The sequence below is a fragment of the Zosterops lateralis genome (genome assembly GCF_965231275.1).
Source record: "Zosterops lateralis genome assembly, chromosome: 14".
Classification (NCBI taxonomy): Eukaryota; Metazoa; Chordata; class Aves; order Passeriformes; family Zosteropidae; genus Zosterops; species Zosterops lateralis.
The window spans coordinates 13033847-13058635 of NC_139774.1; the positions used below are offsets into that span (position 1 = coordinate 13033847).

General features: G+C 42.0%; 1 protein-coding gene across 1 annotated transcript in view; it reads left to right on the plus strand.

The window, feature by feature from the left end:
* The first annotated feature begins 718 nt into the window (after positions 1-718).
* Positions 719-24789, plus strand: part of GALNT10 (polypeptide N-acetylgalactosaminyltransferase 10) — a 44431-nt gene continuing 20360 nt past the window's right edge. The window contains exons 1-6 of the mRNA XM_083871427.1: positions 719-956; positions 1838-1976; positions 5049-5215; positions 21615-21800; positions 23320-23503; positions 24411-24528. Coding sequence (XP_083727553.1) covers positions 1867-1976; positions 5049-5215; positions 21615-21800; positions 23320-23503; positions 24411-24528 — 765 coding nt within the window. The 5' untranslated portion in view covers positions 719-956; positions 1838-1866. The remainder of the gene's footprint in view (positions 957-1837; positions 1977-5048; positions 5216-21614; positions 21801-23319; positions 23504-24410; positions 24529-24789) is intronic.

Genomic DNA, 24789 nt, shown 5'->3' on the forward strand with positions numbered 1-24789 from the left:
TGGGTTATTTAGTGGGAATGATTAGAAGGGGTAGCGTTATCACCAGGTAGGAATTTGCAGGAGAACAGTGGTGTTTAGTGGGACAGCTGGAAAACCACAAGGCAGGTTAAGCAAATCAGTTTGATATTTATGTTTGGTGAGTTCAGATGAGCCTTTCCATGACAGGAGTGTGTGGTTTTCCACCAGCTCAGCTGCTCTGGGGCTGCACTTGCCTTCTCCTGCATGATGTGAATCAATAAGGCTTTTGCAGTGCCTCTCATGGCTCCTCTTTCTTCAGCAAATGTGAGTCTCCATCCTGTGCAGTCAGGGGTGAGCTGGAGATGTTGGATTACTGGGGATCTTCATTTACTGACTTGTTTTCAAAGCAGCCATGGCTTTTGAATTTCAGCGACAACATAATGAAATAGAATCTCTAATTGGGTTCAGCAGCAAGAGTCTTAATAAATGACCTTTTAAATCTTATTTTGATTTTATTCAGGTGTGGTAGCGTCTCATTAATAATGATCCTGCAATAGGTCTCCCATTACATCCTATTTAATTAACAAAAAGGCTGTAAGATGCATTGGATGTTTTCAAAATGAAAATGGGAGTTTTTAATAGGTTCTCTGATTAAGAAATACTGTTCTGCATATGTGATGGTGCCCTGGAAAAATATCACTTAACAGATGCAGATAAAGTTCTAAGACAAGCAAAACTCACTTCCTCCCTCACCCTTTTCAGGCTAAAAACCACTTCCTTGTAATGATCTTGCCTTAAGGGAGATGTTTAATTTCCTCTTACAGGAAAGGGAGGCTGCTGAGGAAAGGTTTCATTTCTTGTGTATTTATTATATATCCAATTTTTTGTTTTAAAGGCATCTTACGTGAGGCAAAAGAAAGACCCTTACTTTGCTGATGGACAGAGGAAAAAGGACTGGCATAACAAAGAAGCCATAAGGAGGGACTCTGAGCGTGTAGGTATGTAAGATTGCTATAAAAATGTTTTAATACAGATTTTAACTTTGATTTTATTTGCTAGGCTGAGTGTAAAACAACATGTTCAACTTTAGGGTGCAGGTGATGTTCTTGACATGATGCAGCAGTAAAGCAAATTCATCTGTTAATCTTTTAACTGTGTTAATCCCAATTAAATTCCTTTTTCTTCGATTCCACAATAACTATTTTGAGGTGCAAATATATTACTTAAATCTTGGTGTTTTATGATAGGTGGAAAGTTGGTTTATAAAAAGCTTACATCCCCTCCACAAAAACAAAACCAACCAACCAAAAAAAAAAAAAAAAAAAAAGGAGAATCCATAAAGGAAAAATAAGAAAAAAACATTCTGGACTATAACATTCATGCAAGCCCATTCCATAATTCTGGGGTTTGTCTTGCATTGCAAATAAGGCCCATTTAGAATGTCACAGCTTCACAGTGATGTGTTTGCAAGGGCTCTGCCCCTCAGTGCAAGAGCACAAATCCATCTGTGCTGAGAATTCCAGCAGTGCTGAGATACTCAAACCACATGGATTCTTCCCAGTGTGAAACAAAAGGCATTCTGTAGATCTTCCACAGAGGATCTGTGTTGCCAAAACCCCTTCGTCTGTTTCTGGTGTTCGAAGGAAGACTTTTACCTTCAATTTGCACAGCTGAGTGGTTTGTAGCAGAACTGCTTATCAGATAAAATTGCTAAATTGATGTGGTTGACCCGGTGCTAAATATGAGACAGAGCACAAAACTAATAAGTAACGTTCAAAGGACTATAAGATGCTCCTTTTTTTGCTATATGGATTAGTTTCTGGTCCATTAAGCACTAATTAGCAGCAGTGATCTGTATTTACTTTCTGTCTATCCACAGGAAATGGAGAACAGGGCAAACCTTACCCCATGACTGACGCAGAGCGAGTGGACCAGGCATACAGGGAAAATGGCTTTAATATCTTTGTGAGTGATAAAATTTCTCTGAATCGTTCCCTTCCAGACATCAGGCACCCAAAGTGAGTATACAGTTTGTATTTCTACAAGTGAAGGTTTGCAAGCCCTAAATTACCACCTCAACAGAAATGTGTTCTTTTTTTTAATAGAGTCTTGTACCTTTGTTCATAAAATACAATCCTTGCACAGCTGGGTCCTTAATATTTCCTTAATAAAGGATGGTGTATAGTAATTTCAGTGAGAAATAGAAGAGATCAAATCTGGGAAAAAAAAACCAGGTTTTGATCAAAAGACTTAAAATTAGCACAAACTTGCAACCCTGCTCAGAAGAAATCTTTAATGTAACCCAGAGGTTACAGTTCTTATGTTGGTCACTAGCTGGAAATGACTGGAATTTTCAGGAGCAGAAGAAGATGTGAGTAGCTTCACTCAACTATGTATGAAGAGTTCTGTGTAGGAAGAGTTTTACCTGGTTTGGGGATTATTTTTGTGGATATCTTCCTCATAAAAGCAGCCTCATCAGGGCTTACAAGTAGAAATGAGTTCCAATTGAATGCTGACTTTAGAGTTCATCTGGTTTTGGACATTATGCTGTAGGATGGTGTTGAACTGGATTTTGGTCAAGCCACAGGTTTTTCCTCTAGTAAAAGTTAGGACTTAGTCCTTGTTTATGAGAGGGTTTTAAATACTGTTTGTGAGGTTCTTAATCTGAAAGCATTGTTAGACATTTGAATCTAAGATTCTTTTGTGTAAACCTCTGTTTATCACAATTTAGTAAATCTGAATTCAACATCTACTTTATTCATGAGATACAAGTTCCAGAAGTCAAGTTTTATAATTTGTTAACTGCACAATTGAGATATTACCTCTTCAGCTGTCGCAGCAAACTAATCAAATACACTGGCTTGACAACCTCTCTCAATATAAACACATAAAACAAAGTAGTGAGTGTAGCTCCATAAATATTTTAGGCATGCAGCTGAAATGTTTAAACATAGAGATAAATCAGGTAAGTGAAGATGCTTGTGGATCAGCCCATGCTCAAATTCCAGGAAATACAGTTTGAGTTTGCAAATCTAAATTCCACCTGGCCACCATTTACAGGGTGTGCCTTGGGCTCTGAGAACTTAGACATCAGACAATGCCACTATTTCATTATCTGAGGGTTTAATGTGTTCCCTCACCTGCTTCAGTGTTTCCTGAAGTGTTGCTAATTCTGCTATTTAAACTATTTTAAAATGGGAAATTTCTAACTCCAGCCTCAGATAAAATTAATAAGTGAAGTGTCTGGGACACCAACGACTTAAGCTGTGATTAATGGTGCTTTGCTTGTTGCTTGACACATCCTTTCCCCCAGCACAGCAACCTGCAATTGTGGGGGCCTCGAGGAGTGGATAAACAGCATGTCCTTAAATGGTGCTGGGATTAGCTGGGCAGGGAGCAGGGTTACCCATAGTGGGGATGTGCAGTGAAAGAATTCATGACTGGAAAGATCTGCAGTGCATTCTCTGTGCCCATTAAAAAAGATATACATGAAATGATATGGTTTGTGTTACTGGAGAGGCTGATGAGGGCACTTTATAACAAAGTTAGGCTGAGACCTAGTCATAAAGTCACAAGTCCATAAAGAGCATTCCAGAAAGAAGGAAGCTGTGTTTTAGAGCCTCTTACATGCAGTGAGGTAAAAGAGAGTTTGGAGACGTGCCCACATGCAGCAGGGAGTGTGAGGAGAAGGTGTTCTGGGGAAAAATGCATCATCTGCCTTGCCCTAAGCTTTGGGGCCACACCTGGACTTCTCCCAAAGCTGCCCTGGGTGGGGAAGGACAAAGAAGCAGCTGATGTGTGAGATGGTTTGTGTGGATTTTAATAAACCAAATAGTGTGTCAGCACTGCTTTCTGTTAATTGTGGGACTCAGGGAGCTGGGGCACAGCATGTACTGGATCTGCCTGGTGCACACATACAATTGTTTGTTTCAACAGTCGTGTCTTCCCCTGATAACATTTCCTTTAAGCTCCTCTAGGGTCTTTAATATTAAATACTAATTTTGCAGGTCTTGTAAAGCAATTGTAGATACAGTAGCTGGAGGGAAGCAATTTCTCTCCACGCTTAATGGTTAAACTTAATAGCTAAAGTTTCCCACTTGTTAAAGTTAGTCAGAAAATGAGAATTCCAGTTTAAGAAGAGTTAGAAATAATTCAAGGGCTCTTGGTTCATATTGGAACAGAACTGTAGCTAGTAGCTGTTGGAAGAAGGTTAAGATGGCAATGCCAAGGGCTGGATGAGAGCAGTCCCTGCAGCTTCAGTTTGCATCTTGCATCTGTGCATTGCAGCCACAGCCTGCAGGCTCTTGGCAGCACCCCAGGACAATTCATTACACCCAGAATAAGTTACTGTCTTCTCACACAAGCACCAGAGTAACTTCCTGTAGGCACAGATGTACTGAGCTTGTATGACATAGGTGCATCCTTCTCTGTGCCCTGGGAAAGGTACCAGGAAAAAGCTGCTGCTGCCAGATCTGCTTTCATTCCCATCTGCCCTTCCGGGGGCCGGGGAAGGAATTACTGCCTGGAATTGTGCAGGGAGTGAGAGTCCCCAGGGGCCTGGCAGGGCACAGCCTGCACAGCAGCTTGGGGGCTGTGCAAGGGACAGGGAGACCTCCCTGCCCTGCTCCGGGGCACTTGTCCTGCTGGCACTGTCATTGTTCCCTCCACACACCTCCGTTCACACAGCTATCACTGGTTTGTTCTGGACACAGGGGGCTCCAGGATGGGGATTTTTGACCCCCACTGAAGAGCTACTGGGTGTTTTTTAGCTACATTGAGTCGCTGTGTGGCCTTAGAGGTTGGTTACCTCTTTAACAAGGTGTAAAGTTCACTTATGGCAACACCTGCAGGAAAGTAAACACTGCACTTCACACTGCAGAATTTATGAAACTACCTTGAAACCAATCCTACAAAGCAAGAATTCATCACCCCAATTACAAAATTAAGAAAATTAATGGACTCTGCATCATTTTGAGGAGTAAAGAATGAACTAAGTTGCTTGCTGGTAATTAATATGGAAATGCTGGCCATTTTGGGTGTTTTTTGGTGTGTTCTGGCAGCGCCTTCTGACTTGCTCTGTCTGTGTCCAGCTGCAAGAACAAGCTGTACCTGGAGAAGCTCCCAAACACCAGTGTGATAATCCCCTTCCACAACGAAGGATGGTCCTCCCTGCTGCGGACGGTGCACAGCGTCCTGAACCGCTCCCCGCCTGAGCTGGTGGCAGAGATCGTGCTGGTGGATGACTTCAGTGATAGAGGTTTGTATGTGGCTTCCCCACCTGAGGGATCAATGCACTTGCAGATATGTGTATAATGACCTGAGGTTTTTTACCTGCCAGCAGGAGAGCTCAGGGGAATCTCGCTGTGGCACATTTGAAAACAGAAAACTCATGTTCTCCATGCTCAGGGTGTGCTGGTTTAGCTGCTGCTGCCATGGACTGTCCTGTGTTCTGGGCAATAGGAAAAGCCAGGGAAGGTGGTTTTAATATTCAGCTAAGGGCCTTTGTAGCCCTTAACATAAAATGTTAAATGTTGACTCTTGAAATAAAAATAAAAAAAAGCCAAGAGTCAGGAATAGCTCACTCCTTACATTCTGCATGCCTTTTTCTTTTTTCTTTCTTGACGCAGAACATGTAAAAGAATCCATGATAAAAGGTTTCCACCTGAGACTGCTTATGATTTGGCTTGCCTTTCTCATGAGTTTTGTGCTCCTGAAAAGTAAATGTGCAGCATCCAAACCTTTTCTCTCTCTTGCTTGGGAGCTTCCCTCACTATTTTATACTGCCCTGCCTGGAGCAGTCACTTTAGATTGGGTTGAAGTGCTGTCTGCAGAGGTGTGGAGTCACTGGCACCACACATCACCACGAATGGAACAACCCCTTGTCATTGCAGCAGCAATGTGTGCATGTAGTTGCTGAGATCTTTTTCTCTGAGCCATTTAAATGGTGCCTGATGTAAATTAAGCTTCACTTTGCCTTGTGTTTTCCACCCTTGCTGTGGTGGAAAAGGCAAGGGAAGGCAATCAATGCCTCTGTTATGTAGACATTTCATAGGTGGAGAATCCCATGGGAAGTCCTCTGACTGGTGTTCAAGTGGGTGCAGTGACTTTGAGGGGTTATGGTCAGACCTAGTAACTCTATTTTCTCCTTTAAAGTTACTAAGACCATTTAGCTTTATGAGCTGCAGAGTTCAAGCCACTGGTATTACTCAAGTGAGGCAAAAGAGCTTTCTGTACAGATCCTAAAGGATACATCTCCAGAAACCTGACATGTAGGAAGCTCCTAAATGAGCTTGGAAACAAGCTTGTGAATATTTAGTGTTCTGACCTATACTGGCTTCCAAACAGACACTACCCATCATCAGCTGCAGTACTTGGTTCAAAGTTCTCTCATTAGTTTGCAAGCAAGGTGTGCTGCATTGAACAAATCAATGCTACATGAAATAAGTATTTCTTTAGAGGATTTTCAGGCTAAGGTGAGGAGAAGGAAAACCCACCCTCCTAACAAGATCTTTTTATTGCTACTCAGTCTCGAAGCAAATTAGAAAAGCTCATGCTGTAACCACAAGTGAATTGTACAAACAGATTTCTTTTCAGAGAAGTGGAAGTAATGAAATCTAGTTTCCTGTGGGTCTGTTTTCCTTGTTCTTTAGATGTGCCCTGACCAGGTGAAAGAGAGCACTCCTGGCTCCACCCCTGCCCCTCAATCTGCACCTGTACTGTTTGTCCAGCTCTTTCTTCTGTGTTCCCCCTGCCTCTGATAAGACAAAAACTCTTCTCCCTTGGTCATCCATCTTTTATACAAAGGTTGCAAGATGTACCTGAGACTCATTTCTGTACAGCATCTATTTATAAATGGATGTAAAAGACTCCAGGTGCTGGACAGTGAGCTAAATTGTCAAGGGAAGAGAGGGTGTTAATAAAAATTGGTGTGGGGCTTTGCTTGTTTTTTTTTTTTTTTTTAAAACCAGTATTTTCCTGCTAGCACAGTTGATTTCTGCACACTGGGACAATTGCTGGTTAGGATGAAACATCTTTCCTTCAGTGCTGTCAGTTCTGTATCTGCACTTTTCTTCCTTAACCACACTGGGGTTGGCTTCCACATCCCTCAATGGGCTTAAATGGACCCTTAGTCTTAGGGGGCTCTTAAATCCTGATCACAAGATCTTGACTTGAAAGGCTGATGGTTACAAATTTCTGGTTGTAATTTATCCATTGTTTAAAACAAACAAAAAACCTGCCCAAAACCTAAACTTCAACCAGTAAGTGAGAATTGATAGTTTAATGCCTCAAACTGAAATGCATGAAGGAGCAGAAGTTCCAGGAAAACTTTTGCTTATGTGTTTTCTGTTTGAAAAGAGCACATTCTTGGATTTGGACCGTTAGGCAACTGCTCTGGTTATCTGTTTCTTATGATTAAATTGGGCAGCTAATAAGAGCTCTGTGTCCAAGCTGATGATCATCACAGCTGTGCCACAGAACTGGAGAGCAGTAAAAAGAATGAGAAGAAATTTCTTGATTTTTTTCTTTGCGAATCATAAATGATTGCTTGTCTGCATTGTCTGCAAATTATTCTTGTGTTGTCTTCAAGAATTCTGTGCTTCTGTTTGAAATAATAGTCCCCTAAATTTGTAGCAGCATCTTTCTTTTAAAGTTACAGAATCACTGTTGGATGCAGTGACAGTAGAGGCCATATCTGAGATCAGAGGGGCAAAGTACAAGCAGTAAATGTCATCTCCTTCCCTGAAGAGATCAGTAAATAGTCGCCATAAACCTCACTGAAAAGCCAAACATGGAAAGGATAATCACTCAATAAAAATCTATTATTATTTTTTTTTATCGAGATGTTGCTGTGTCAGGATAAAACACTGGATATCTCTGCAGTATCTCATGCTGGCCTTTCACTTGAGGGTTGTCTAAACAGATCTCTAGAACTTTAATAACTCTTTAAAGAATAATCTTCAAAGCTTGACCTTCCCTGGCAAGGAGACTCTGTCTCTCTCTTGCCAGCATTTCTTGTGTGCTGACCTGTGCTGGGGTTAAATGTGCTGGGGTTTGCCAGCTGCCCTTGAGGTGCTGGAATGTTTCTCTCTTGTCCTGCTGTTTCACTGGTTTTTGGGAATGGTGATATTGGTGCTGAACCATCAGCCTTTTTTATCCCTGTATCTCATACACAGAGAAACTTTGCTGCACATGAAGAAAAAAGGACTTTGGTAATAATAGCAATAGTGAGTGTGGAAACCTGGCTACTGCAAACAGTGGTTTTCCTGAGAGATGTTATTTTCATATGTTTTTCATCTGGTTTTAAGCTTGAGTGTAAGGAATTTTTGGTGTGTCTGCAAAGAGGGGCTGAGAAGTTGGCTGACAGAGTGACAGGAGAGTGAAGACAGATTTCTGGGTTAGGTGGTGGCTGCTGTGGTCTGCAGCAAACCTGAGGGGCAGCTGTGGCTGTGTGTTATTGGAGCTCCTGGACAGATGAATCATCATCTGGAAGTGTCAGCAGCCATTTATTTCTTAATTTGTTTGAAAGAGACAACTCTGTGACCTTTAGCAATAAACATTTTTCATCCAAAAAATGCTGTCCTGATGACAGCAAATCTTAACAGGGAGCAGCAAAAGCTTTACGAGTCATGTTTTTTAAATGTTTCCTTTGCTTTGTACTTGGAAAGTCAAAATGTGCTGGAACAACTTCTGTCTGGAATGGTTTGTGTTCTTTTTTTGTATGCCTGCAGTATAATGCAAATGGTCCAAATCTAAAAAAAAGTCTCAAGCCTTACCTCACCCAAATTCTGTGCAGGATTCTGTGTCAGGCAGAGTGCTGTGGGAAAGGCTGCCTGTCCCTGGGGTCACTCAGTGTGGTGGTTCCATCCCCTTTGCCTTGAGCTGCAGACCATATTGTCACCTCCAGAATCTCCCTCCTGACACTCAAATCTTCCTCTATGGGGATTCCCTTGGTAGGTTGGGTTGATTTAAAAGGAGCTGCTTTCCATCATGTGCCACTGGTCACAGCAGAGTGGATATTGCAGGGCTATTTTTTACTTTCTCCATTGTCAGTCTCTGCTGTCAGTGTAACATTGCATTAAGACTGCTGTAATGCTTTTTTCCCCCCACAAACTTGATTGAGAGTGATGTAAGAACTTTCTCCCCAGTTCAAAACTTTAGTTGAGATTTTCTGGGCAGGAGAAAATAGATTCTCTTGAAGAGGAGACAGCAAACAATTGTTGGAGAATAAGAATTAACCTGCCCAGCCTTGGCTGCTTCTTCCTGCGTGGTACAGAGACCTGCTGGAAAGCCACAGACCAACCTCCATGGGTTTGATAAACCTCAGCTATTGCAGGGTGGTCTAAAATAATGCCTGCCCTTCTGGATAAGCAGAAATCAGAATGTAACACATGTGAATTACCACTCTAGAGCTCCTGATCGTAAAAATTCCTAGCTGTGTGAATTTGTGGCTTCACTTTTAACTTCTATAGCTATTCTTTAGGTCTGATAGGTTAAATTAAACCTTTTCATATGCTGGCTTGCAGGGTACTAATTGCATCCCTCCAAGCCTGTTGTTACCAGAATGGCCCTAAGTAAACTAAAATGTTTTTTCCATGTATATCAGCTTTCTCCTGGGGGCTGTCATGTGAAATTTGTTTGCTTTTTGAATATGTAATTACCATGAGTGGGAATTTGGTTCTATTTTATCACAGAAATGGGAGGAGGAGAACTGAAGTGGAATTGCAGGTCAGTCTGTAACACTGCAGGTTTCTCTATCAGCTCTGATGGCATTTTGTTATTGATAGCTGGCAACAGGCAGAGGCAGTTCATGGTTCTTCAGGGTCTGCCTCAGTCCCTGGGCCTGAATTGCTGTGGTGAGAAATGGAGCTGTTCAGCTCTAGTGTCTGTCTTGTACGAAATGAATTGTTGGTCTCCACCTAATTCTTGTAGCTCGTGGACACCTCTGCTGTAAAAGCTGTCTCTGTGTCTGCATGAACAGATGTAAAAGCTGTCCTCTGTCACTCAGTAATAAATGAAATCAGCCCTGAGCTGGAGGAGCAGAGGATGGCATGTTCCCTTTGCAGGATGCTCGTCAGAATGTTCTTTTCTTTTCACCTGGTATTTGCTGGTAGCCCAGCACAGCAGGAACATCAGATACTCCTGGTGAAAGGCAGAAGGCAAACTCCTTTGTTTTGGAAGAGAGATCTCTTACAGCTGCAGGTGGGACTGGAACAGGTACAGAATCAAAAATAGTTGAGTTTGGAAAGGACATCTGGAGAGCATCTAACCCAACCCCACTGCTCAGCTACAACAAGTTTCTCCAGATCTTATTATTCACTCAAATTTTGAAAATCTCCAAGGATGGAGACTCCATAATGCCTCTGGGGAACCTGTTCTGCTGTTCAGTCACTCTGTCAGTGACCTAGTTTGAAAAAAAATGTAATTAAAAAATACCTTATGCTTAAACAGCATTTCCTGTGCTTCAGTTTGTGCCCAAGGACTCCCAGGTCCTTTTCTGCAGAGCTCCTATTACTTATCTAGAAAACACCTGTAAAAGAGCACCTCTAAAACAAACTAATTGTTTGCATTTATGTGCTTCTGGAACAAACTGATACCGTGGATTTCTCAGCCTTTCCCTTAATGTCAGATATGGCAGGATTCTTACCTTTTCAACCCTTTGCAGCAATGGAAATTTAAAAATTATTCAAGACATTTGAAGCTTACTGTGTGCAGGAGGCTGTGACTTAATTGCTGAATGTCATTTAAAAGCAACATCTTGTGGTGTACTTGGGGCTGGCTGTGTGCACAGAGGAGAGGGTGCACACCACACAGGGTTTATCTTATTTCGTGGCTGAACTTGACAAAAATCAGTGATTGTGGCTAAGAGCTTGAAATTCACATAAAACTCACGTTTCAGCATTCAATTATTTGCATATTGAGTGACAGCCTGTTCTTACTTGTTTTTAAGATTACTTTGGTATGAATGACAGTGTTTTAGAACAAATGTTGTCCCTTGTTGAAGAAGAGAACTGCAGCATCAGTCATCTCCAAAGCATGAGTTACATGCAAAGCACTGTGTTGGTACAATAATAAAGCTGGTTGTGGCAGCACTGAAAATACTGCAATCTCCAAACATCAGGGTTGTTCTGGAGGTGTTAACCCAGCTGGGCCCTCTACCTTATGGTGTTGTATGTCTATACAGTGGCAAGATGTGAAAACTGAGCATCCTTCTCAGAGTAACCAGGCAAAATCTGCACCTGTCACTGGGAGGGGCAACAGCAGCTTTCAGCCCAAGTATTTGGATATTTTTGACCCAATATGGCAATGACATTTGCAAAGTGAACCTTATGGTTTTTACATTAAACACAGTCTGGTTTAGGGAGTGGTTGTTCAGGAGGCTGTGTAAATACATCCTTGGCTGCAGTGCATTTCAAGGAGACGATTTTGTTCTGAGGAATGTGTATGGGAACTGATTTTCCCTTGGGTGGTCATTACGGAGATTTTGGATTTCAGCTTCATCTTCCAAGACTACCTTGTTACCTTGAAACTCATCTTAATTTGTGAAAACTTTTTTTAGGAGTCTAGTCTATTTATATGTTCAACCATCTAATTTTTTTAAAAAATTCCTTCCCTATTTTCACTCCCTTTTCCCTTAGCTGTGTGTGCTCAGCAGGACTGCAGTCAGGCTTGGAGCTGCTCTTTGGCATCTGGGAGGCACCATGAGCCTGGAGTGTGGCCACTGCTCCTCTTGGAAAGGCAGCAGAGCTTTTAGGCCTTTTAACAGTGGAGTCCAAGGAGTGTTTTCCCCAGCAGCGTCATCTCAGCCTGGGTTTCCACCAGTATTGTTTGCTCTCTCTCCCCTCATGCACCATTTGTGCCATCACACCACCCTGGAGTTGCCCTGGACATCTGCACACTCTTGGAGCCCATCTTTTCCCAAATCAGAGGGGAGACACAACCAAATCCTGTCTTTTCCCTTGACAGATCAATCCCTGTGACATTTTAAACCTCTCTCTATATTGCAGTAAAGATAATTCTGGAGGTACAGGATAATTTGAATGGAAAACCAAAAGTGAGTGAGGTAACTTGGCTGAACCACGAGCAGCATAATTTGGTCTGGAGGGCAGAAGTCACTAAGTAATGTAGTGAGGGAGAAGGCAAGGGGTGATTAATGTGTCATTTGGTGCAGCAGCAGGTATATAGCAAATACAGCTCTGTTCCATTAACCACATCTGCCAGGCCTTAATTGAAAGAAATCATGTTCTCAGTCTCTGAAATAGAAAAAGGTTTAATACTTGAATTCTTTTTGATCTTTAAATGGAACAGTAACAGATTTATGCAGCTAAAGAGATTATCTTTTCATCTTTAGGCACATGCACTGTAAAAGTAATTTTTTTTTTTCTCTTAAATGCACTAAAGTGCATCTGGTTAGTGCATCTCAGAATATGGAGTGATTGTGCTCAGGACAAAGTGATGACAGCCTTTCTTGCTGAATTATCAATATGTTTATCTTAAAGCTTTTTACCATCAAGTATGGAGAAAGGAAGAAAAAGCCAAGCTCTTTTGGGCCAACTGTGCTTTTCTACAGCTTTTTTTAAAGTGTTGCTTTCAAGGTGTCTCACAGAAGTTGTGCTATAACTATTGTCCCAAACAACTGAGAAAAAGATTATTTTTGTAAATTAATTTAGAGAATAAATAGGATTTTTTCCTTCTTAGAATTTATTGCAGATCATCTCAGGTCTGTTTAGACTTGTAAAAAATACTTAGAAGTAACAGTCAGTGAGACAGATCTCCCTTTGCATGAGTGGGAGAAGGTTGGTTCTTCTGGGTGGAGAGATGGGAAATTTCTGCCCCAAACTGCAGCAGGACTCTCAGGCAGCATAGCAGAGCAAGGATGTGAGTGTTAGAGGGAATTTGTGAACTCACCAACACTTTTCCACAGGGAGCACTAAAGGGAGCAACAAAATAAAAGCTGGTGCAGATGTCCCATTTCTGTTTATGAGAAGAGAGTAATTTGTAATTCTCCGTTTCTGGCAGTGTCCTGTGGGTGTGGGATACTTTAGATAACAGTGACAGAGTCTGCTTTGGATCACAGTGAGATGTGGATGAGATTCAATTTTATGTTTCCCCTTTTTTGAGTATTCATTTTTAATGCGTCTTTAATGTCTGAACTCGTGTATTCCCTTCATAAAGGGATGTCTAAAACCTGCACTGTTCATTAGGCAATGGCTGGGGAGCATTAAAAGTTTATTCTCTGGTGTTTTAAGAGGCATGAGGGCCTATTGTAGTTGTTTACTGCAGCTTTGTTTGCGACAGCCTAAATTAACTAACCAGTTTACTTTTCATCATCTTGTATTTATTTCTCTAAGATCAGCTGCTGCAGCTGAAAGATTCTTCCAGAAAGGAGATGAGGTGGCTTTAAAAGGTCAAGTTCACTGTGACCTCTTTCTCAGCTAATTATTGTGTAGTGAAGGATGTCTGGCAGTCTAAAGTTTAAAAAAAATAAATAATTGAGGAGCAGAGTTTCCATTACAGCTCATTAAGTAAATCTCAGTGCATTGCTTGCTGCTAAGAAACCTTACACATGTAGCTTCTGTTAGAGGAATTTTGCAGGAAAACAGCTTTAATTTTATTCTCCTCACCTTGAAGTACATGTCCTCATCTGCTAGGAGTCAAAAATCTAGATATCTGCCAGCTGCAGTGCAAATCAGCATTTTAATGCTTTACACTGCTCCTCTATAGAAGTTAATTAGAAATGTGATTCAAACACCCTCTGCCCATATATGATATCTATTACTGGTAATCATAGTTTCTGCTATTTAAACCTGCATTTGGAGTGGTATTAACAAAGCAGCTGTTCCACACAGGGACTTTATGATAAAGGTGGAAACTTCTTCACTTGGAGAAAATTGGAAGCTAAATGCTGCTTCAACTGAAAAATAAAAGTGGATAAACCAAACCACATTCCTTTTCTAGTTTTAACTGCAGTTATATTTTCTTAGTGAAGAAATGCCACACAGTTCTCTCAGTGTAGCATCAGTTCCTGAGGACCACAGTTGCCTGTTACCCACAAGAGGGATTGAGCACAACAGTTTAACTGTGCTGAGCAGGGGAAGCCAAACCTCCAGATTTCAAAGCAGGTACCTTTAGCTCTCAGTCCTGCCCTGTCCTCTGTCATCCAGATAAAATGAATTTGTTACTTGAGAATGGTATTGCCCATAAGATGGCTTAGTTTTGGTATCAGTACAGCTGAGAATCCAGGCCTGGATTTGTGCTTCGGGATTTAATGGATTTATTGACCTTTCTAGCAGATGTCACTGACTTACTCTGATAGCTGCATTTCTTGTGAGTAAAGTGAAGCAGAGTGTTGGGAACTGATGGTGAAGAGGTCTAGAAGAAGAGTAAAGTGTGAGTTTGTAAATTATACTTCTGGCATGGCAGAGTTTGTTACTGCAGGTCAGTTGTGTGTGTGCTCCCTGCACAGCTGTATTGCTAATTTTTATATTTGCCCAATCCATTGTTTTCTGTTCTCTGACACACAGACTACAGGACAGACCTCCTTCTGCTTTGTCAGTCATGGTTATTAATGTTCAAGCATCATTGTAGGACTGAAGGATTATCAGTTAGTTTTCCAATATTCCAATTTGGCTGCAACCCCAGAGCAAAAACTTTGTAGTTCTCTGCTATTAATTTTAGGCTTCACAGTTGTTCTTCCTCACTTAGACACTTGAGATCAGAGCCTGTGGGATCCGAAGGGGTGCATTCCTACCAAATCAAAGCCACTTTCAAGTGAGTCACATCTCGGGCCTGACGGACTGTTCTCTAACAAGACAAAAGTCTGGAGCAGATTTCTCTGTCAATCCTTGTGCTCTTTCTGGAATATTTTCTTTTTTGATGATTTGCACAGAGCAAATACTCTCAGGCCAAGAAGTTCTTTGCCTCTATCAGCACTATTCATGTACAAAGCCGACTCTCCAAGGACTGGTTTGTTTTGGCATCTTCTTTTCTTTTCTTTTCTTTTCTTTTTTTTTCCCCAGCAAAACTCAGTGACTTTTAAGGCTTTAATCTCACAGCTTTGATATGTTCCAAAATGTTTCAGTAATAACTGTCTTAACACTTCCTCTGCCTGCATCTCTTCAAATGATGGCAAGTTTTGCCTTGCTGTTGGTCATAGGCTTTAGGTTCATGTCATGATATGCCGTGCAGAACGTCACTGGCTGTATCCTGGCACACTCCCTGGGCACAGAGGAGCCTTTGGAACAAACTTCTGAGATGCTTTTGCACCCTTCCTTCTCTCTCCAGTGCCCAGAAAGCAGTTGATGTTGTAGGTTCAAGGCAATTAAAGATTTTTATAGAGTGCAGGCATTCCTTTGGTTAAACAACTGGATAGTCGAAGCTACTGCTGTGGCCTTAAGATGAGCACAGAGATTCCTCGGGTTGAAGGCAGTATTTGGGACAGCAGTGCCCTTCCTTGCCAGTCACCATGGCTACATCAAACTTGAGCTGAATGTTAAGTGTTCTGCAAGGAATTCACCCCTGGTTTGCAGCTACAAAGGCTGTGTAGGCCAAAACCTGCATCTCTCCAGTGTGTGTGTGCCAGCACAGCAGCTCTGAGGTTAAAAGCAATCGACAGGAAACGACTGAGAGTCACAAAACACCCTCTTTAGATGAGATGTAGTCAACAGAGGAGGGAAAAACCTAAGTGGGTACTTTAATCTTGATACATATTTAATGAAATGGGAAGGGAGAAGAGTAAACTAATGAGAATGACTTGACTGTTTCCCCTGGGAGAGATGGGTTCTGGCAGAGGGGGAAGAACTGATCTTGTGGGTTGGTCAGAGGGTCAGTGTGCAGGAATTGAGAAGTGATGCATACACCACAGGTTGGCTGCACTGCTCCCGAGCAACAAAAAGGTGTTCAAACCTTTACAGCATGAAAGAATGATAAGTAAATGCGTTTTTCTGGATTCCCTCAAAAAGCAGCAGTTGAAATAGACTCCTTTACAAATTAAAAAGGTTGTGCTGTCACTAAGATGTTTACTCTCTCTGTATTTCCCTGCTTGGAAATGCAGCCTCCTAAACTTACCTTGGGGTCTGAGTGTATTTATATACTGATGCCAGTAAGTGTGAATTTTCCCATTATAAAATGACACCTTTGTTCAGTGCTAGGATCTCCTGCAGGATACCTGAGCAAGGTTGGGATGTCTTCCCAAGTTCTCTTTGCAAACTGCAGGATGAATTGGTGGCACAGGCAGGACAGCAGAAGTTTATGCACCGGAGTTTATCGTAGTGCAGGCTCACACCCATGGTCTTTTCTCTACTAACTCACAAAATCTGGCTTGTTTCTTGGGCTTCATTCTGCAACTTCTGTGCACTTTATTGTACCTGAAACAGAAGCTTGGTTTGAAACCATTTAGAAAGAGAACAAAACCAATAAAGTTTTCAGCAAATCCTTTTAATTTTTGTTGAAGTCCACACCATGCTATATTATCATGTGGGGTGGTACGCATTTAGCTATTGTCCCATGCACAGAAACCCTTTCCCCCGCACAGTTTTTGTTTTTAAAGTTGTGCTGAGATCCATCACTGATGCAGAATGGGCAGTGGAAACTGGGCCCCCTCCCTTTTCGGAGTCCACTCCAGAACTGTAATCAGTGAAGCAACAAATATTAATTCTCTCCTTTCTCAGGGCTTTTCCTCTTTGTAAGAAGATTCAGCTTGGAAAGCTGTGATCAGCCTAATCAGTTTTCTATTACTGAGACTGGTGCTCATAGTACAATTTGTTAAATCAATTTATTATCCTCCCAACCAACTTCAGTGATCAGAGCGTGAAAACATTGAAGGAAAATTAAAACTAGTGGAAGTGCTGCCTGTTTGGATAACAGCACATTCTGCTGTTTCAAAGGATTACTCATCTGCACCAAAACAGGGAGAGAAGTTAATTTCAATGATTTAGAATCTTCTATTTCAGGGAGGCCTGGCTTGCACATTATGATGGATTCAGGAAGAGGAATAATTCGTTCTTAAATTGTTAAACAGCACGTTAGGGCCAAGTCTCCAAGTAAAAATGAATGGGTTCGTTTGTAATCTTCAACGAGCGTGTCTGTGTGTGGGAGGGTAGGGATGGCAGGCTGGGGTAACCTGTAAACAAATGCTGGATGCATGCTGGCACTTCAGGCTTTGCTGTTGGAAAGCAGCCAAAATAACCTGCAGAGAAGGGAAACTGTCCTTTTCTGCCTAAAATGGAATTCTGCAGAGCCTCCAGTCGTGTCCTCCTGTGCCCTTTGGTGGGAGGGAGAGGTTCCCTGGATTTTCAGAGTGCAATGACTCTCCCATCTTCACATCTTGAAGTTTCTGAGTGTAAACTAAAACACAGCACCTCAGCAGGTTCCAGGATCCTGCAGGGCAGGGTGACCTTTGGTGTTACCAGGGGCATCTGAGTAACGTGGGAAAGGTGTCTGGGAAAGTTTCTGATTTCTGCAGTGCTGTTCCTTCTGGATTGGGTTGATGATACACATATGGCAAAGGCACTGGGGCTGCAGATGTGCTGTACAGTGTAAAAATTCAGAAACCAAAGCTGATGGTATCATATGAACCATGAAATGTTGCACTGGTAGGACAGGAGGAGTTCTTTCCCAGGGCAAAAATCAGTTTAATAGTTTCAAGTCATGGCTGATATTTAAAATTAGTTGTTGTTTTTTTCTATGGCAAATATTGGTACTCCCTTCCCTGCCAAATACTGCAGAGCCCTTACAGGGACTATAAGCTATTAAAAAAAAAAAAATAAAATAAAAAAAACAACCACCTCCTTCAAACAACTCCTTGGACTCTTCTGTCTTCTGCTTCTGCATATGCTTGTTTTTGAATTTCTTAGGTGCCTCTTCAGGTGGCAGAGTGTATTGTTGGAATGAAAAGTCAACTGGATATGAGGAATTCCAATCTTGGGAAGTCCTTGCCATGCTACAAGTGGTCACCAGACTAGAGGGATCTGAGGGCAGCTCTGCTTGGATGAGGCCAGTAGGAAGAAGTACAGTAAGACCACCACAGAAATTTGACCTAGGGAAAAAAAAAAGCCTTATTTTGGAAAGTTTAGGGCTGCTTTTATAAAGCAGGCTGCCTGTTAAAGCTTCTCTGCTGTCTTCACACAGCTTTATTTACAGCTCAAAGTAAAGAAAGCGGCAGTTCTTGACTGGTGCTGTTAATGTGTACACTGTACATCAACTTTATTGCAAAGTGTGTTAGCAAACTACCAGAATAGTTTTTAATCTGCAGATAATCTTACTCTCATTTATATTTTTGGGCTGTGTTACTTTGCCCAGCATAGGCACAGCCATTGGAATCCATCCAGTTCACCTAACAACTTTCATTAAAGAAAATTGCCCTTGTAATAAAAATTACTCAGTGTGACAAGATTCCATAATATATTTTTTTAAAGCTTCATTAAATTTTGTAGCAGTTAACGGCACTTGTTTGGGTTTTTTTAATTTTCTTTTTAAAGCAAAATTTGGCTTAATTGGGACAATATTTGAAACAGAATGAAGTAACTATTTTCTATCTGGGTGCATAGAAGCCAGGCAGGAATAGCATGAGGATAAGGAAATCAGAAGTGTCTCTGGAAACCACATTTTAGTGAGTTTTGTATATTGTGAGGTTGCTCAGAAATCTGTGACTCTTCAGTTAGGCAAAGCAGATGCAATAAACTCTGCCCACTTGCAGTTCACAATAGAGAATTCTTAATCTTACAAAATGCAGTGACCAAACATGGATTTTTCTGCAGCAGTTGGGAGGAGCAGCTTACCTGAGCATCATCCCTCAGCAGGTGTGTCCCCTGCAGCAGTGTGAGCACACAGGTGCTGCTGGAGCACCTGCAGCTTTTCCTTGTCCTCCCAGCCATCAGGGACACCATTCCTGATGTGTGAGGCACTTTACCTGTGCAGCAAACAGCAGGCTCCTCACTGCAAGCACAGGATGCTTTGGTATTTTCTTACTGTGGAAATGTAATAAAGAAGTGCTGAAGAGCCAAGCCAAGCTTTTGGGAGTGCAATGAGAAGTCAGTGGATTAGACTCTGCTGTCTCTTTGCAGGGTACTTAACTGAGAGAACTCTATGGCTCCTATGCCTTCCCTTCCCCATTACACTCTAAAAATGGGGAAATCTCCATTTTTAGCTGCTTGTTCATCAATAGACACAAATCACCCTGTCCTCAGTCGGTGTAGCAGAGCAGCCATCATCATCCTCATCACAACTGAAATGGCCAAGTCCAGTGACTCTGTGTTCACCTTCTGGGTGTGTGTGAGACCACATCCCAGGATATTCTCTTGTTTGGTAGCAGGCTGAGCATGCTGTGCCTGTGCCCCTGCAGGAGCCACTTCAACTGTCCCAGGTGTCACCACAGATGAAGTTGCACCACAAACCAGAACAGTTTTGAAAGGCAGGTGATGATAAAATGGAAATGATGAACACACATCCTCTGGCATCTTTCACAGTCTCATTTTCATCAAAATAAAGAGCTGAAGAAAGTCTCTTTATGTTTTCCATTGGTTTGGAGCTTTGGATTTTTTAAGACTTCCTAGTGCTTTATAGGTTTGGCTTGGATAATGTAAGTATTGTGTAGTCTGATCTTCCAAGTGTCTTCTGCTGTTATCAATCTCTGCCTGTTGTTAGGGAAATCAGACTGAGACTGTCTGTGTGACAGTTCCCCCCTTTATTTTAATGAGCATCAGCAGCCACTGTCATGTTTATCTTGTCTTGGGTACAATAAGTAAAGTCTGCATCCTGATTTGGGCTTGGCTGATTTATGCTTGAAGTGAGGATTGTTTGTTCTCTGCGATGAAACAATCTTTTGTGACAAACTAACAATGGCAGGGGATGAGCTCTGATGTTAAACAGTGGTAGCTTTTCTTTCTTTTTTTTTTCTTTCCTTTTTTTTTTTTTTCTCGTTTTAAGTCTACCCAGTGCCTCAGGAGGAAGGCAGCTGCACTAATAATATGTCTAGTCTCTGTGGAAGGCCCTTATTTGAAAAATCTGTAATTGAGTGGACAAAATTTCTGGTTGCTTGAGAGGATCTATTCAGAAGAGACCTGAAAAGGATGAGGGAAAAGCACACTAGACATCAAGAAGTCCTAAGGGCTCTATTGAGAGAGAAGCCTATGTAGATATTATGGGACAATTACACTTGTCAGGCAAAACACTAAAATGGATCTGTGAAAAAAAAAAAAAACTCCTGGGGAATGTTAAACAAAGCTTTGAACAGGGCAAAGAGCTTGCTGAGAATACCTCAAAAGGAAGGAGGTGTATTTGGGTGATGTTTGAAGGAAGGCACATGATGGCTGCTTCAAAGAGCAGGCACAGAATGCCTGTTACCACAGGGCTTCTGACCATTCTCTCAGTTGCCAGGTCAGCACAAGGGGAGAGCTCATAACTAGGTTAAGTTTATTTGCTCCTTTGCTCTTTTCAGTCAGCTGTTCCAATGCCCAGCCTCCCTGGTGCCCTGTTCAGGGACACTTTCCTGCTGTTGGCCTTTCCAGCCCCTGCCTTTCATGCCTCCTTTGGAAGCTGAGGAAGATGTGCTGTACAGAATGGAGAGGATGTGTTCCCTACAGAAGGCAAATAACCCTGTCAGGGTATTTGTATTTCAGTGATTGCCTCTAGTCAGGTTTTCTTACGTGAGATTTTAAGAGTTACTTGCTTAGATGTAACATACTAAGTTTTGTCTAGTGAGGCTTCTTTCTTGCATGGGTTGCTGGCTGTGGTGGGTGGTGTGGGGCATTAATGAACAATCCCTGGCACCCTCTGAATGAGCTTTGTTGTCAAAACTTCAGATGCCTAAAAGATCAACCCATTAGTGATGAGGCCAGCGTCAGCTCAGCCTATTTTTAGGTTTTTCTTTGCTGCTTCACTCTTTGATGTAAAGACAGCTGTGTTCCCCTCTCTCGTTATGCAGACCAAACTTTTTATCTCCACTTTGGAACAAGCTGTCCATTGTTTTGATCACTCAGTGATCTTTCTCTGCAGCTCTCCTGTTTGAATTCTTGTTAATCATGGTGACTGCCGCTGTCTGTGTTAATTCAGATGTGGCTCCAGTCCATGTTCAGTAGTGTAAATATTTCCATATTTAAATGCAAATATCCTCTGCTAAGCATTTAAGGAAGCCAGCCCCATACACACTGTGGCTGTGCCTGCCTTGCAGCTTGGAGGGGTGTGACTAGGCTTATTCCTGGTTTATATTTATGCATGAGTGGATTGTTATGTTGTGTGTTTTGAAGAAACCACATACAAGGTAAATGCCCTGAGTGTGGTTTACTTCTGAAAACTAATTCCCCTGTGTCTTTTCTAAATTACAGTGGTTTTCCACAAGTGTCCAAGAATCCTGGCTCAGGGTCTGCCAGCTGTCTTTTTATTCCTTTTCCTCTTCCTCTGTTGCTTTCTTTCTCAACCTATTCTTTTCATTCTTTTTTTTTTTTTTTTTTGTATCCTTTGTTTAATTGCTTCTAAAGTTTTGGAACATCTTCAAAAGTCTTGCTTAGGCAGTTAAAAGAAGTAATTTTTACTTCCTTTTTCCCGTTACTGCGTTTGTTACCTGTTGAGGCCATACTTCCAAAGACATCTCCTGGTAAAGACAGAAAAGCGTTTTTAAGGAATTGTTTGTTTCAGTATCCCAATGTCTCCTTTTCCCACAGAGCACCTGAAGAAGCGGCTGGAGGATTACATGGCGCAGTTCCCCAACGTGCGGATCCTGCGCACCAAGAAGAGGGAAGGGCTGATCAGGACCCGCATGCTGGGAGCCTCCGTGGCCATCGGGGACGTCATCACCTTCCTGGACTCCCACTGCGAGGCCAACGTCAACTGGCTGCCGCCTCTCTTAGGTCAGTGGGGGGTTGTTGGAGTTATTCCCGTCTGCTGCTTTCCCCTCCTGCTGTAAGTGCGTAAAAGAGAGATGAAATATCATAAAACTAACTGCAAGACTCAAGTGTATTGTTGGCAACTTGTAGTATTTAGTATGAGGGGTTTTTTTCTGTTCTGGAGTCCTGCACTGTGCAGTAACCCTGTCATATGCTTTTGTTAATTAAAGAACAGAAATCATATTCTTCTGTTTCCTCATTAAATGAAATCTTAAATAATTTACAGCTTGCTAGAGGAGTAAACTATCACATGGTCATTCAGCAGCTTGCAGGGAGGAATGGCTTTATGATGCAGAAGAGATCTTTACGTACAGTTTTTGAGTAGCTTTTAAAGGTTTTCTCTCCTATATAACTATATTTAACTTCATAGTCTGCAAAGCTGTGAAAAAATACTTCTTGTGAATGAGAGCTGCTGGTGTGTGTATTTGTAGAACATGGGCACCCTTTTCCAAGGCAGCACTCCATCTTTGAGGAGGTGTCAGTTCTTTCCAAGGATGACTAAATGAAGGGACAGTGCCGTCTGTCTCTGGTACCTGTCTGCCTCCAGCCAGCACCAAACTCCTTCCCAGCCCTGCTGCCAGTGACCTGTCAGAGCTCTCTGAGCTGTGACTTTCTCAAATAGGTTGTGGCAACAACAGTCAAGCAGAGGTTTAAGAAAGAGTCAGATTTTCCTGCAGGATTGATGGATGGTTATCCTGTTGCTTTCACTACAGTTTATATCTGGCAACAGTTTGAAACATTTGCAGCTTTACGAGCCCCAGAGAGGGAGGACAGAATTAACTCCAATGCCATTTAAATGAGAACACGAAGAGGATGCTTTGATTTTTAAAGCACAGAAAGGATTTCTGTGAGATGTGTTTTGGAAGCTGAAACATCATATTATCGCCTCTGCTCTGAGAGCTAACTTCAAACAAGAGACTGTCTCAGTAATAAGGCATTTAAGAAATTCCAGATGTTTATGCAGGAGTTGTTGTATTATTTGGTTGGAAGAAAAGCTTGGAGGGGAGGAGGTAATACTTGCATTTCTTGAGCCTGCTGAGAGTACTTATGCCATTAGTCTGAAATGTTTCCTGCCAGATTCTGGTGTGGCAATCAGGGCTGGGTGGAGCAGTGGGTTATTCCCTGGATGTGGATCTGCACAGAAGGGGTTCACATCCTGGTCACTTGTGGAAATGAGGATTGCACACCGAGTACAAGAGGTCTGCTTTTAGCCTGGCAATCAGTTCTCTGTGGTAGTGTGGCTTTGACTTCCCATTCTGCATCTGGGTGATGGGTGCCTGGTGTTTTTCTCTCAGTGATTGCAGAAGTAGCAGATAAATTGATATAAATAGATATAAATTGGAGCCTCTGCTCACGAGAGAAGGAAAAGGAAGAAAGCTGTGTTATTCTTGAACAACTTCATATTTTGATGCTCTTTTTTTGTAAATCCGTGGTCAAAGGAAGCAGCTGGTGCAGGATTTCTGACATGTTTCTCCAATTTTAGATCGCATTGCCCGAAACCGCAAGACCATCGTTTGCCCCATGATCGATGTTATTGACCACGACCACTTTGGGTATGAGACCCAGGCTGGAGACGCCATGAGAGGGGCCTTCGACTGGGAGATGTATTACAAGAGGATCCCTATTCCTCCTGAGTTACAGAAACCTGATCCCAGCGATCCCTTTGAGTAAGTCACTGAAATGCTGAGTGCTAAGAGCCAGCTAATGAAATAACACCCTGCTGCAGGGTTGGTTTACACCTCAGCATAGCAAAAGCCAGAAGCTGGTGTTAAGCTACTTGCTTTTTTGGCAGCTGTTTGCTTTGCTGGTTTAAAAGAAATGCATTGTATAGTAGCTGTGAACACTCTCCTTTTCATTGCTGTTTTTTACCACATTAATTCCTGCAGAAGTTAACATTTCATTGAAAACTAATGTTGTAACAATTAATGTGGTCATTTATTACTGAGATCTTTCAAACATAACTTAGTATCCCTAATGCTCTGCCAAAAACAACAAACCAATGGTGGGTTATGTGTCATTCCCAGGTGGGGGAAAGAAGAAAACCTAGCAGAATAATTACAGCAATTTAGATTATTACAGTGCACTGCAGAAGTAAATCTGTGATCAAGTTGTGCTCTGCTGTTGCTGTGCTTGCCAACATTGAGACAGTTCTGCTGTCCTTTATACTCTGCAGTGTTAAAAAAAAAAAAAAAAGAAAAATGAACCAACAAAACACTTTTTGAGGTCAAACTCAAAGATTCAATTCTACAACAGAAGCAGAGCACCATGTGTGGAGCTTACAGATCCTTTGCAAGGTGGTGTCCTGTCACTTAATGGTCAACTCCTGCCTGCTTGGAGGAGAGACATTGGCAGGTTCTGAAGGGAGCCTGCTCTGGTCCTCCTCATTTGCAAGTGGGAAATCAGCAGATAACACCAAAACAACTGTTTGATGTGCTGACAGGGCTGTGAAGGCACTGGGAACATGGGGTGGTGAAAAGAGTATTGGTCAAATCTTGCTTTGTTTTTTTTAAATGTTTAGCTAGAGATGTGTGTCTTTGAATGTGTTTGTAATATGGAGTCTGGTTTTTCCTTAAGGTCTCCTGTAATGGCTGGAGGACTGTTTGCAGTCGATAGAAAGTGGTTCTGGGAGCTGGGAGGGTATGATGCAGGTCTGGAGATATGGGGAGGAGAGCAGTATGAAATATCCTTTAAGGTGAGCCACGTTCTCTGGAAATTACTTTTGTTTTGAAAAGTAAGAATTTGTTCCGAGGTGCAGAATGTGAATGATCTGTCCTGTCCTTACTTTTGTGTGTGACTGAAGGTGGAAAAGGTGGGAGCAGCAAGATAGTGCACAGGAGAATCAGCACTGATGTGAGCAGTGACTTGTGAGGGTCAGTTTTGGAGCAAGATTAGCTGGGGTATCCCTGAGCTGTGGTCACAGCTCTTCCCAGCAAGGGTAAGTCAGCTGGTGTGG